Source organism: Pinus tabuliformis, chromosome 5_1 (genome assembly GCF_031772625.1).
Source record: "Pinus tabuliformis cultivar Carrire ecotype Pingquan chromosome 5_1, CPIR1, whole genome shotgun sequence".
In the NCBI taxonomy this organism is placed as follows: domain Eukaryota; kingdom Viridiplantae; phylum Streptophyta; class Pinopsida; order Pinales; family Pinaceae; genus Pinus; species Pinus tabuliformis.
This window is the reverse complement of record NC_142305.1, coordinates 403,312,291-403,325,945: the sequence shown is the minus strand read 5'-3', so window position 1 is coordinate 403,325,945 and position 13,655 is coordinate 403,312,291. Positions and strand designations below refer to the sequence as shown.

The 13,655-nt window shown below is 36.8% G+C and overlaps 1 protein-coding gene across 1 annotated transcript; it reads left to right on the top strand.

Annotated features, from left to right (window-relative positions):
- The first annotated feature begins 1,344 nt into the window (after positions 1 to 1,344).
- Positions 1,345 to 1,812, top strand: LOC149165175 (uncharacterized). Its single transcript, XM_089429734.1, has one exon. It carries the CDS (start codon positions 1,345 to 1,347, stop codon positions 1,810 to 1,812), a length of 468 nt encoding a protein of 155 aa, XP_089285860.1.
- Positions 1,813 to 13,655: the final 11,843 nt, after the last annotated feature.

Genomic DNA, 13,655 nt, shown 5'->3' with positions numbered 1-13,655 from the left:
AAGACCATCCGAAACATTCAGCGCTCCTTTCTCTGGAATGGACCCTCTAAGAAATCCAAATGGGCCCTCCTCAAATGGATAGACATCTGCAAACCAAAAATGGAGGGAGGTTTGGGCCTCCGAGACCCTGAGATATTAAGCAAGGCCGTAGCAGCAAAAATCTGGTGGAGATGGGTTGAAAATCCTGACTCCCTCTGGGGCGCCCTGTGGAAAGCGAAGTATACAACCCAAATCAGGGACAAAGACCTCATCTGGCTTACAGGCACCACTCAAGGATCCCCAATCTGGAACAAAGCCTGGGAAAATAGACATATTGTTCAGCAGCATAGCTTCTGGGAAGTACACCAAGGCAACACAACCCTATTCTGGGAAGATGCCTGGCAGCAGCTTCCAACCTTGGAACACCCAGACTGGAACACTCTTAAAAGAGCCATGCAGGAGGAAGGCAAGATTACGGTAGCAGACTACTGGCAACCGGCAAGCGAAGCAACCATATGGCAGAACTGGATTTCCAGAGAACAATGGCATACCCCAGCAGGCCCAAGGAATGTAGACCTTTTTCTACAAGACTTGGACAAAAGAAGAATCCTCAGATCCAACAAAGAGGACATCCTAAGATGGGGAAGTAACCCCAAAGGCACGTTCAATCTCAAAGAAGCTTATAAGCTCTTGGCGGCCTCCCCGGATCAGCAATCAGACCACAAATGGCAAACCCTGTGGAGCAGAGGAACTTGGCCAAAAATTACACTTTTCTCTTGGCTAGTCCTGCATAACAGGGCTCTCACATGGGACAACCTTCAGAAACAAGGTTTTGTAGGCCCTTCTCGATGTATGCTCTGCGAGAATGGTTTAGAAACGCTCAATCACCTGCTCAATACCTGTCCTACGGCTTGCTCTCTGTGGGATGACATGGCCATGGTCTTCAGACAATCAGATAGAGACAGAAACTCCATCCAAATTTCACTAAGCCAGTGGAGATCTTCCATATCCTCTAATCCCCTGGTCAACAGTGCCTGGAATCTAGTTCCGGGCGCATTAGTTTGGATCCTATGGAAAGAGCAAAACGCAAGAATATTAAAAAACATAGCCACAGGAGTACACATGCTGATAAGGAAAGTTCGACTGCTCATCACAGAAACAGTCAACGCCATGGGCATACAGAAGATAGAGGGCAACGCATCTCCAAACGAGGCAAGAATAATACAAATCCTACATCTTCAAACAAGGACCAACTCTGCTGGAAGGAACTAGACCTCAACAGGAACGACACAGGACAAATGGACCCTGCCCCCCTTTAACACATTCAAACTCAATTTCGACGGGGCTTCAAGACAAAACCCGGGCATGGCAGGCTATGGGGGAGCAGTACGGGATCACACAGGAGCAATTCACCTCATCTATCATGGCAATCTCGGAGTGAACACCAATAACGCTGCAGAACTAATCGCTCTCCTCCAAGGCCTCACTCTGGTTGGTCGATACAAACTCCTACCTCTGATAGTGGAGGGCGATTCAGAGATAATAATAAGGCTGATCAGGAAACTCCAGATGGGCGCACAGGTGCACAAAGTAACCCCAAGCTGGAGGCTGTCAGCAATACTAAAAGATCTCCAAGGCCAACTCTGCAACATGAAAGGGATCACCTTCCAAGCCGTTCGAAGGAAAGCAAACAAGCTAGCTGATGCATTGGCAAATGAAGGGATCGACTCCAATCTGGCAGAGTACCACAGCCTTTGGCAGGATCAGGAGGCGGGAGAACTCAAAGCCAACTGCCACAATATCCAACAATCGGATCTGCAAGCACAAGCCTAGGCCACAAGGGGTCCTCGTTACAGGAAACCATGGCAAACTCAATCAATGCCCGATCGATTATGAGCAAGTCACGCCCAAGGGAGAACACAGCCAACAGGATCGGGCAAAATCAAGCAGCATCCCGTCACACCGGTCTCTGGAAACGAAAATCCGCTCTGCAGAATGCTCGATCACAATCTTCAGACAGCGCAGCTCTGTGCTGACCGGACTTTCTAGGCGCACCAGAGCGTATTGAGCTACAAGGACATTTCTAATGGCCAAGCGACCTCAATCTTAAGCGAATATATCCATTGGAAGTAATATCTCCGGGAGGTCACATTGACTCCCAGGAATCTATGTATTTTTATGCAACAAAACTAATATAATCTGCTTAACTTTACCAAAAAAAAATAAAAAATCTTTATAACATTCAAAAATACAATTTAAACAATAAAAAAATTACGCATTGTGTTTTTACTCTAAAACCAGTTTGCACCTAAAGAAATTTGATCCCTCTCATACACATGTCGTGTAATCTTTATAACATTCAAAAATACAATTTAAACAATAAAAAATTACCCATTGTTTTTTTTACTCTAAAACAAGTTTGCACGTAAAGAAATTTGATCCCTCTTGGCTCATGATAGTTCTATGCTTAACATGGATCTATGCTAGTAATATTTAAGGTTAAGAAAACAAAAAGGGGTTTAATTCAAGATGTATTCTAAACAAATTCAAGATGTATTGTAAATTAGAGTTATTCTAAAAAAAATTGTTGGATTCTACATTCCACAAACAAATTAGTTAAAATTAGCAGGCGATGAGATGTACGTACGGTCTGTTCAAATTGTAATAATTTAAGAATCAAAATTCTACCAAAAAATTGTTGAGTTCTACATTCCACAAACAAATTAGTTAAAATTAGCCAGCGATGAGATGTACGTACGGTCTGTTCAAATTGTAATAATGCAATTTTTCGAATACTAAATATAAGTATTTTTAAAATATGAATGGAGTCGTGACCACGATGAGCCTTTATCAATGTAATTTATTTCATGATTATTTTACAATAGGTTTAAAACTAGCATTTGCACCTCATGTTGCAAAGGAAACGTCGTAAGGCATAGAGTGGTGAAGAATAGCATAGAGTGGGGAAGGATAGGGACATGCGAATGGATATTGTTGAAAGCAAAGGTGGATGATAATGAGTTACAATTGCAATAGTTAGTTATGTGTACTCTGAAAATGGATATTTTGTAAATAATAATAGTTTGTGAAAGAATAGCGACATGTGAATGGACATTGTTGAAAGAAAGAGTGGATGATAATGAGTTAGAGTTGAAAGTATTAGTTAAGTGTATTTTGAATATGGATATTTTGTAAATAATAGTAGTGTGTGGAAAAATAGCAACATGTGAATGGACGTTGTTGAAAGCTAGGGTGGATGATAATGAGTTATACTTGAAATGATTAGTTATGTGTATTCGAATATGGCTATTTGGTAAATGATAGTAATGTCATGTAGAGGTTATTCATTATCCATGTAGTTGTTTTTGTTTATGTGAACATGTTTTTGTCCTCCGAGATGTAATTTTTTCATATGCTACCTATTTATGGTGTTATTAGAAAATACTACTATATTGTAATGGAAGAGGTGAAAGAAACGATACGACATTGTGAACAATATCATGGTCGTCGTTCCATATTTGAAAATGCATGAAAAATTGTTGGAGCCATCATGATAATAATAAAAATTCCAACATGATTTTGAAAAAATTTAGCTAAATTTTTTGAAAAAGTGGATTATAGTTGTCAAGTTTTAGAATTTTGAGTGCCTTAATTTTGCACAAAAAATGATAGAAATTACAGCATAATTTTGAAAAAATCCAGCTATTTTTTTTGAAAATGTCAATTACAGCGGTCAAGCTTCAATATTTTGGGTACCCAGGCATTCATGATGGATGCTAAATCCATTTCCGCCATCCAAAAACAATTTAAACACTCCCATAGTCAAATTTCGGAATTTGTCGTCCAGACAAAATTGTGACCTCTTTCGATAAGACTAGAAAAAAGTGGTCTACCTTTGTGTGGGAAACATGATTGAACATCAAAGTTTCAAACGAATGCGTACACGCATAGAGGATTATTATGGAAGATTCCTTCTTCAGGGAATCATAATATAAGCCATGAGGATATTAAATGTCCTTAAAAACTAAAGCACAAAACTTGGGAGCTTCAAGACCCAGGAATGGAATTTGGTATTTGGTAACATTTTACAAGGGAAACATGATTGAACATCAAAGTTTCAAACGAATGCGTACACGCATAGAGGATTATTATGGAAGATTCCTTCTTCAGGGAATAGTAATATAAGCCATGAAGATATTAAATGTCCTTAAAAACTACAACACAGAACTTGGAAGCTTCAAGACCCAGGAATGGAATTTGGTAACATTTTTAAATGGAATTTCCAATACAAACTGATAGGAATCACCCACAAGCTTTGAAGTTCATGGCCCCTAAATTTTTGCATTCTTGATAATGTTTTCTCACTGTTTCAATGTCAATTTCATGATGCTTCCAAAAAAAATTACAAAACAATTTTATAAGTTTTAATTTCTACCTATAAAATAGCTATTCCATCATGAAAAATAGAGATTATTGCTACTCCATCATGAAGAATAGAGAACTTGCGAGCTTCGAGACCCAGGAATGGAATTTGGTAACATTTTAAATTGAGTTTCCAATACAAGCTTTCTCAATCTGACAGAATCACCTACAAGCTTTCAAGTTCATGGGCCCTAAATTTTTGCATTCTTGATGATGTTTTCTCAATGTTTCAATGTCAATTTCATGATGCTTCCAAAAAACTATAAAGCAGTTTTAAAGTGTTAGTTTTTATCTATAAATTAGCTACTTCATCATGGAGAATACACATTTGTTAGGTATTATTTGGCATTTCACATCATGTTGTATTATGAGTCATTGTGTAAGTAAAGGAACATTGTGAATCTACTTCATCATGGAGAATACACATTTGTTAGGTATTATTTGGCATTTCACATCATGTTGTATTGGATTCAGCTGCTTTAAGTAAGTCATTCATCTATGACTATTTCCATGAGAAAAAGTTGTAACTAACTAATTTCTCATGATTTTTTAATAATTCACTTAGAATTCATTGCATCGAATGATGCTCACAGGGGTGAAGAAGTGAGATTGAAGAAAATACTTGTTTCAAGACTTATCAACATGTTCTACTCCTAGTATTCAGAAATAATAGTCAATAATCATATCATTTGAGCAATTACACATGACAGTAAGCGGCTTCAATTTGCTCAAGACCATAATCGCATGTCAGAGAAAATTAATTTAGTAAAGGATGATTGACAAGAGTACATATGGTAATGTCTGCAATTGTGCCTATTGCTTCTAATATGAGCATGAAGGGCAGGGAACAAGACGACAACAAAAGAGACTTGCTTGGTGCACAAACATTTGGTACTTTAACTATGTAGTAATGAATGAAGAAAAAACAACTAACTTGCCAACTTGCCTGCTTGTAGAAGGAACCGATAGATTTATGTCTGCCTAAGCTCTGACGACACTGGAGACTCCATACATCATGAATGCTATAACACAGAAAGGTGGGCATTGCCTTATTTAGTTATTTGGGTTCAATGCTAATACAAAACTAATCATGTTCAGTTCAACTTGCACAGTGAGTTCCTAAAAGATTTCCCTGTTACAAGGTACCACCCACTGCCCAAATTGCGGCCCATAACTGATTGTGTAGAGACAATGTGATTTATCTGTGGAAAAAGACAATCGAGCCATTACATCAAGAGGGGCAATATTTCCATACTTATTCTTTTATGATAAAAAAAATTCTTAAAGGGTGTACGGCTTCAGAGTACATGAGGCTTTCAAAATGTGAGGTTCATGTTCTTTGGGAGATGTATCGTGCATGTTCAAAACAAATCTATGGGAATTGAGCTGCTGGCTACCAAATGTCAAATGTCAGCATGTTAGACCAATATAGCATCTATTGGAAACAAAAGATTTTCAAGCAATACAAATACAGTGAAAGTGAAGAAAAAAAAAAAAAAAATGTAGTAATGTGTTTTCCCAAAAAAATTACAGATACAACGAAAGTGAAAATGGAAAAAAAAGGAAGGAAAAGTAATGTGTTTTCCCAAAAACTTTCATAAGTGTTATAACCCTACAAACCATAAGCAAGTTTATTGAAAAATCGGTGAAGTATATTGAAGGGAAAAAGAAGATACAGAAATTGAACCAGTTCCTTTGGTATGGAATCCCTTGTACCTTTCATTTTTACCTCTCTAGATTGACTTTTCAGTACGTCAAAAACATACCTAAGATATAAACCAACAATCAAGCACTTCATTCTAAGATCCATGGAGCCAAAACTAATTGTATATTAAAAAATCGCTATAGTGAATAACTAAGAGTCTATTTTTACCTAGATGGTCTCAGAGAAGTGAGAAAATATTGGAAGAGACTCCATACACAGAGGAGTACATATAATGCAATGTACCTGAAAATGAACAGAGTTAAATTTTAGTTATGATTGAATCCTCCCTGAACCTTGACAACCTTTAAAAACAGACCCTTAAGAGATATGGCCACACATTCGAAGACAATTAAAGAGATGGATATAACTATTAAAAACAAAATTTAAAACATCTCTGTTTTCATGAAAACTTTTAGATTTGCTTTGACCATAAAGTTGAAAGAAACCAATTTCTCTGAATTTCATGATGCAAAACTATCATGAGTTTTTCTTAGTGACTACTTATTTATTTAGAATGCCAGAAAAAGACAGTGCTCTAATTTAAGAATTGTCCTTTGATGGGACAATTCATTACACACTGATTTTATTGGCTATTTAGTATCGTGATTTATAAAATTTATATGTAGGTGGCACCATTATTCTTTCCTTCTTTTCAAGAAACACATTTATATATTGCAACATGGAACAAAGTGATCTAACAAAATGAATACAAGTTAATTCCCTTTCTAAATAAGCCATAAACACATTTACACATTTGAGCCTGTGCCCCAGTAGGTAGGCATTCAAAAGCTACTCATTTCGGCACACTATAATTTTAAAGATCGTAATATGATCTAGCTATGTTACTGGCCTGATGGCCTGCTTATAATAAGGATTGATGACTAGCACACCGTCCAATTTCTTTCATTTTTCTCATTATCTCTAGTTGAATTTGCATATATTAAACACAATGATCCATATTGATCCTTCTTCTTAACTCATATCCTTTAAATAGGTAGATCTCTCCTTGTTTGAGCGTTTGGCTTCTCTGTTTTTTAACTTTTAACGAGGCAATCATGCATGCACAACAACATAATTCTTAATTTACATAAACGGTGTTAATTCTTTATAAGGCTAAGTAGACGACCATTTACTAGTCTGTAGTGATTTATGACCCCTCAAAATCCTTTTTCTCTCCAACGAGGTGCCAGGGAACAAGAACTTAATCATGAAGGAGAAAAACCATTGGACAAACCATAGCTTTTAATAATAAATCTGTAACAATTTTAGAAGAGATTTGAAGGAAGCAATTCATTTGTTTGCTGGTGACCAACTGGACACAGTCAAATACTTAGAGGATGGCCTCTATTGGTCTCATCAACAGGGGAAGCCACACAGAGTCATCACATTCAAACAAAAAGACTCCAACGGCGAGGGCAGCATTTTACCAGTATCCACTTACCACAAAACTGAGGATTCGACTCTCAAATGCAATAGGAAGCTTACCACAGTTCCTTCTATTCACTATTTTCAAAATCCATGATGTCAGGCATGAAATATATCAACAAGCGAGGAAAATTGAACCCGAGGAAAAATCCAAATTCCATGATGTCAGACATGAAATATATGAACAAGTGAGGAAAATTGAACCTAAGGAAAAATCCAAGAGGAGAAAACTGAATTGTAACTGTGACTAGCATTCAAATTACTATTGATCTTGAATACCGTATTTTTATCACTCAAGAACGTTGTCACACAGACTGGTGGCCATTGCCTTTTTAGTTATTTGGGTTATAATCATGTTCAGTTCAACTTGCACGGTGAGTTACTAAGAGGTTTCCCTATTACCAGGTACCATCTACTCTCCACATTGGAGGCCATAGCTAATTGTGTAGAGACAATGTGATTGGTCAGTGGAAAAAGACAATCGAGCCATTACAGGGCACTATTTCCTTGTTCCTTTATGATAAAAAATTTCATAAACGATGTTTCGTGCATATTCAAAATAAATGCATGGGAATTGAGTTGTTGGCTACCAAATGTCAAATTCCAGCTTGTTAGACTAATATGGCATTCATTGGAAACAAAAGATTTTCGAGGAATTCAAATATAGTGGAAATGAACCCAAAACAAGTGTTTTCCCCAAAAAATAATTGCACATAAGTCTTATAACACTACAAACCATAAGCAAGTTTATTGGAACATCAGTGAACTATATAGCGAAGGGGAAATGAAGATACAGAAATTGGAGGGTTTATTCGCAGACCAGTTCCTTTGGTTAGGCAACTTCCTCCATGACAACACAAATAAATAGTTAGCAGCTAACTTGGAATTCACGCATGCAATCCTTGAATTATGTTGCAGATTGAATCCTCATGTCACCTAACAAAACATATTTGGACTACCCTTTAAATGATTGTATGTAATAGAGAACCCCATCAAAATCCTTTCATATCATGGGCGTCTGAGAGTGATGCCCAGCTGGTCACAACAAGAATTTGCAGAGAGACCCAAATAATTGTATTCAGTGAACAACCATTTGCATCAGTCCAAAGGACTAATGAGAATGGGAACCAAAACCATAATAAATAAATATGAAGAGATGGAGTGGAATATAATTTATTGAAACTTATTCATTCATATTTGTGTGAGATTTGGGTGGTCTATTTTTAATCAAGTTGATTTGTGGCAGGCTTATTTTTCTTTAAATCATATATTCAAATTTCATAAATGTGAAAGTGTTGAAGGTGGAAATCAATTGTGAGACATGAATATGCATTTCATGAAATATTAAGCACTACAAAACCTTACAATATCTGAATGAGTACATATAACCGCTTTTCACATTGAACAAATCATTCCGTCATATGATTAGATTTATTTAGTACATATTATAACAATCAAACGATGATCATATTTATTTAATACATATTATAACAATAGCCATCAAGAAGTTGGAAGTCAAATTACACAGTAATGCTACATTATTATTCTTTATTCATCATAATTACGCTCTAAAAGATTATGTGTTTCCTTTTACCAACGAAACTATAACTAATTTGGAGGAGGTGCATGCGTAGCGTTGCAGCACATGCCCATAAGACCTGGGCATCAATTTGGAGGCGGACAGTTCCACGTGCCGCATGGCTGAAGTATACAATAACAACCTGGAGGAGGCTCACAATAAGGACCTATATCGATCCCTTCTTCGTCTGCCACTCAGTCCACCAAAATAATATGTATAACATACATGGTTCAAAGGAGAAATCAAATAAATAGAAACATAATAAGAATGGACACAATAAGCTTTAGAACATGACATTCACTAAACTCGTACTTTGAAACCAATTTCAAAGTATTCTCAGTTATTAACTTGCATATCTACAAGCATACAGTGCAACAGGGTAAGTATAAACAGGGCAGGCCACAGCAGAAAAGGTCTGAAGCTGATGCAGCTTCTCCTGGTTACAGAGCCTCTCTTCACTTTGTCCGCTGTATGATAAGTACATCTAGAAAAGCTAGCAAATTGATCAATTGGAAGTCGAATAGTTCTGCTGGCACATCCTGGCACCCCAAGATGATGCTTGACCCGCATCTCTAACATTAGCTCTCTGCTTTAAATTGTAGAGCTGGTCTTCCCATCTTGATCTCCATTCTTCTTTTGCAAGTTCCTTCTAGAGGACAAGTAAAATAGTCAAAACAAAATATCAAACATTGTATGTGTCAACGACACATTTATCATGCTAAAGCAACCCCTGGTTAGCACATTATATGAGTCATGGATCACAACACAATACCAAACAATACCCAGGTCATGACATGCATAAAAAAGAGGTGAATGAAGTTTTCCAGTCATTGTTTATAATACAAACCTAACATAAGATAGTTCCAGATTTTGAGATCCAAAGATACACAAATTCAACATCAAACTAAGCCTCACCAAACAAATATTTCAAATGCAATCCAGCATACCATTACATTTCCTCGAAGAGCTATTTAATCCCAATCCACGTCCGAAACCATTAACAACTCACAACCAGTGCAACATAAGTGTCTGCCAAATCATGGAAATACATGTAAACAAAGAAAACTACTATGCTAGGCATACTAAGCAACCTGGAGTGCTTTGATTTTTGTTCACCTTAAAATTGTTAGCAGTTTGACGAAGTGTATTCAAAACAATAGAATGAAGATGTTTGAACAATACAAATTGTGTCTATTTCCATACAGATCAAACTCTATGAAATTGACACAAGCAGAGTCACAAATGCTTTGCTAAACAGAATGCAGTCTTCACCAATTAAAAACCAATGTAGCTATAGACCCCAAAATTGGCTCCCCTGAAATAGAGATTTCCAATAAAGATCATTATGAAGGGCTGCAGGCCCCAAAAAAAACCATCTACAACACTAATATGATTTCACTTACTATCATATGCCTGAAACTCTTTCAAAGATACCAACGTTTCAATACTTGGTAGCTCCTCTACATTTTTGCACCGACTAATGTCCAGCACTTGAAGTTTTGGAAGACCAGAAAGCCCTGCTATTTTCCTCAAGTTAGAGCAATTAGTCAATTCTAGTTTTATCAGAGTCTTTGGCAATGTTCCGACCTCCACCAGATGATTACTAGACTAATATGGCATTCATTGGAAACAAAAGATTTTCGAGGAATTCAAATATAGTGGAAATGAACCCCAAAACAAGTGTTTTCCCCAAAAAATAATTGCACATAAGTCTTATAACACTACAAACCATAAGCAAGTTTATTGGAACATCAGTGAACTATATACCGAAGGGGAAAGGAAGATACAAAAATTGGAGGGTTTATTCGCAGACCAGTTCCTTCGGTTAGGCAACTTTCTCCATGACAACACAAATAAATAGTCAGCAGCTAACTTGGAATTCACGCATGCAATCCTTGAATTATGTGGCAGATTGAATCCTCATGTCACCCAACAAAACATATTTGGACTACCCTTTAAATGATTGTATGTAATAGAGAACCCCATCAAAATCCTTTCGTATCATGGGCGTCTCAGAGTGATACCCAGCTGGATCAGACCATTAATCTCCTCATAACAAGAATTTGCAGAGAGACCCAAATTATTGTATTCAGTGAACAACCGTTTGCATCAGTCCAAAGGACTAATGAGAATGACCAAAACCATAATAAATAAATATGAAGAGATGGAGTGGAATATAATTTACTGAAACTTATTCATTCATATTTGTGTGAGATTTGGGTGGTCTATTTTTAATCAAGTTGATTTGTGGCAGGCTTATTTTTCTTTAAATCATATATTCAAATTTCATAAATGTGAAAGTGTTGAAGGTGGAAATCAATTGTGAGACATGAATATGTATTTCATGAAATATTAAGCACTACAAAACCTTACAATATCTGAATGAGTGCATATAACCGCTTTTCACATTGAACAAATCATTCCGTCATATGATCAGATTTATTTAGTACATATTATAACAATCAAACGATGATCATATTTATTTAATACATATTATAACAATAGCCATCAAGAAGTTGGAAGTCAAATTACACAGTAATGCTACATTATTATTCTTTATTCATCATAATTACGCTCTAAAAGATTATGTGTTTCCTTTTACCAACGAAACTATAACTAATTTGGAGGAGGTGCATGCGTAGCGTTGCAGCACACGCCCATAAGACCTGGGCATCGATTTGGAGGTGGACAGTTCCACGTGCTGCATGGCTGAAGTATACAATAACAACCTGGAGGAGGCTCACAATAAGGACCTATATCGATCCCTTCTTCGTCTGCCACTCAATCCACCAAAACAATATTTATAACATACATGGTTCAAAGGAGAAATCCAATAAATAGAAACATAATAAGAATGGACACAATAAGATTTAGAACATGACATTCACTAAACTCGTACTTTGAAACCAATTTCAAAGTATTCTCAGTTATTAACTTGCATATCTACAAGCATACAGTGCAATAGGGTAAGTATAAACAGGGCAGGCCACAGCAGAAAAGGTCTGAAGCTGATGCAGCTTCTCCTGGTTACAGAGCCTCTCTTCACTTTGTCCGCTGCATGATAAGTACATCTAGAAAAGCTAGCAAATTGATCAATTGGAAGTTGAATAGTTCTGCTAGCACATCTTGGCACCCCAAGATGATGCTTGACCCGCATCTCTAACATTAGCTCTCTGCTTTAAATTGTAGAGCTGGTCTTCCCATCTTGATCTCCATTCTTCTTTTGCAAGTTCCTTCTAGAGGACAAGTAAAATAGTCAAAACAAAATAGCAAGCACTGTATGTGTCAGCCACACATTTATCATGCTAAAGCAACCCTTGGTTAGCACATTATATGAGTCATGGATCACAACACAATACCAAACAATACCCAGGTCATGACATGCATAAAAAAGAGGTGAATGAAGTTTTCCAGTCATTGTTTATAATACAAACCTAACATAAGATAGTTCCAGATTTTGAGATCCAAAGATACACAAATTCAACATCAAACTAAGCCTCACCAAACAAATATTTCAAATGCAATCCAGCATACCATTACATTTCCTCGAAGAGCTATTTAATCCCAATCCACATCCGAAACCATTAACAACTCACAACCAGTGCAACATAAATGTCTGCCAAATCATGGAAATACATGTAAACAAAGAAAACTACTATGCTAGGCATACTAAGCAACCTGGAGTGTTTTGATTTTTGTTCACCTTAAAACTGTTAGCAGTTTGACGAAGTGTATTCAAAACAATAGAATGAAGATGTTTGAACAATACAAATTGTGTCTATTTCCATACAGATCAAACTCTATGAAATTGACACAAGCAGAGTCACAAATGCTTTGCTAAACAGAATGCAGTCTTCACCAATTAAAAGCCAATGTAGCTATAGACCCCAAAATTGGCTCCCCTGAAATAGAGATTTCCAATAAAGATCATTATGAAGGGCTGCAGGCCCAGAAAAAAACCATCTACAGCACTAATATGATTTCACTTACTATCATATGCCTGCAACTCTTTCAAAGATACCAACGTTTCAATACCTGGTAGCTCCTCTACATTTTTGCACTCGACTAATGTCCAGCACTTGAAGTTTTGGAAGACCAGAAAGCCCTGCTATTTTCCTCAAGTTAGAGCAATTAGTCAATTCCAGTTTTATCAGAGTCTTTGGCAATGTTCCGACCTCCACCAGATGATTACTAGACTAATATGGCATTCATTGGAAACAAAAGATTTTCGAGGAATTCAAATATAGTGGAAATGAACCCCAAAACAAGTGTTTTCCCCAAAAAATAATTGCACATAAGTCTTATAACACTACAAACCATAAGCAAGTTTATTGGAACATCAGTGAACTATATAGCGAAGGGGAAAGGAAGATACAGAAATTGGAGGGTTTATTCGCAGACCAGTTCCTTTGGTTAGGCAACTTCCTCCATGACAACACAAATAAATAGTCAGCAGCTAACTTGGAATTCACGCATGCAATCCTTGAATTATGTGGCAGATTGAATCCTCATGTCACCTAACAAAACATATTTGGACTACCCTTT

Excerpts from the sequence above, each read along its gene's own strand:
- LOC149165175 (XM_089429734.1), top strand. The coding sequence starts at position 1,345 with ATGGCAGGCTATGGGGGAGCAGTACGGGATCACACAGGAGCAATTCAC.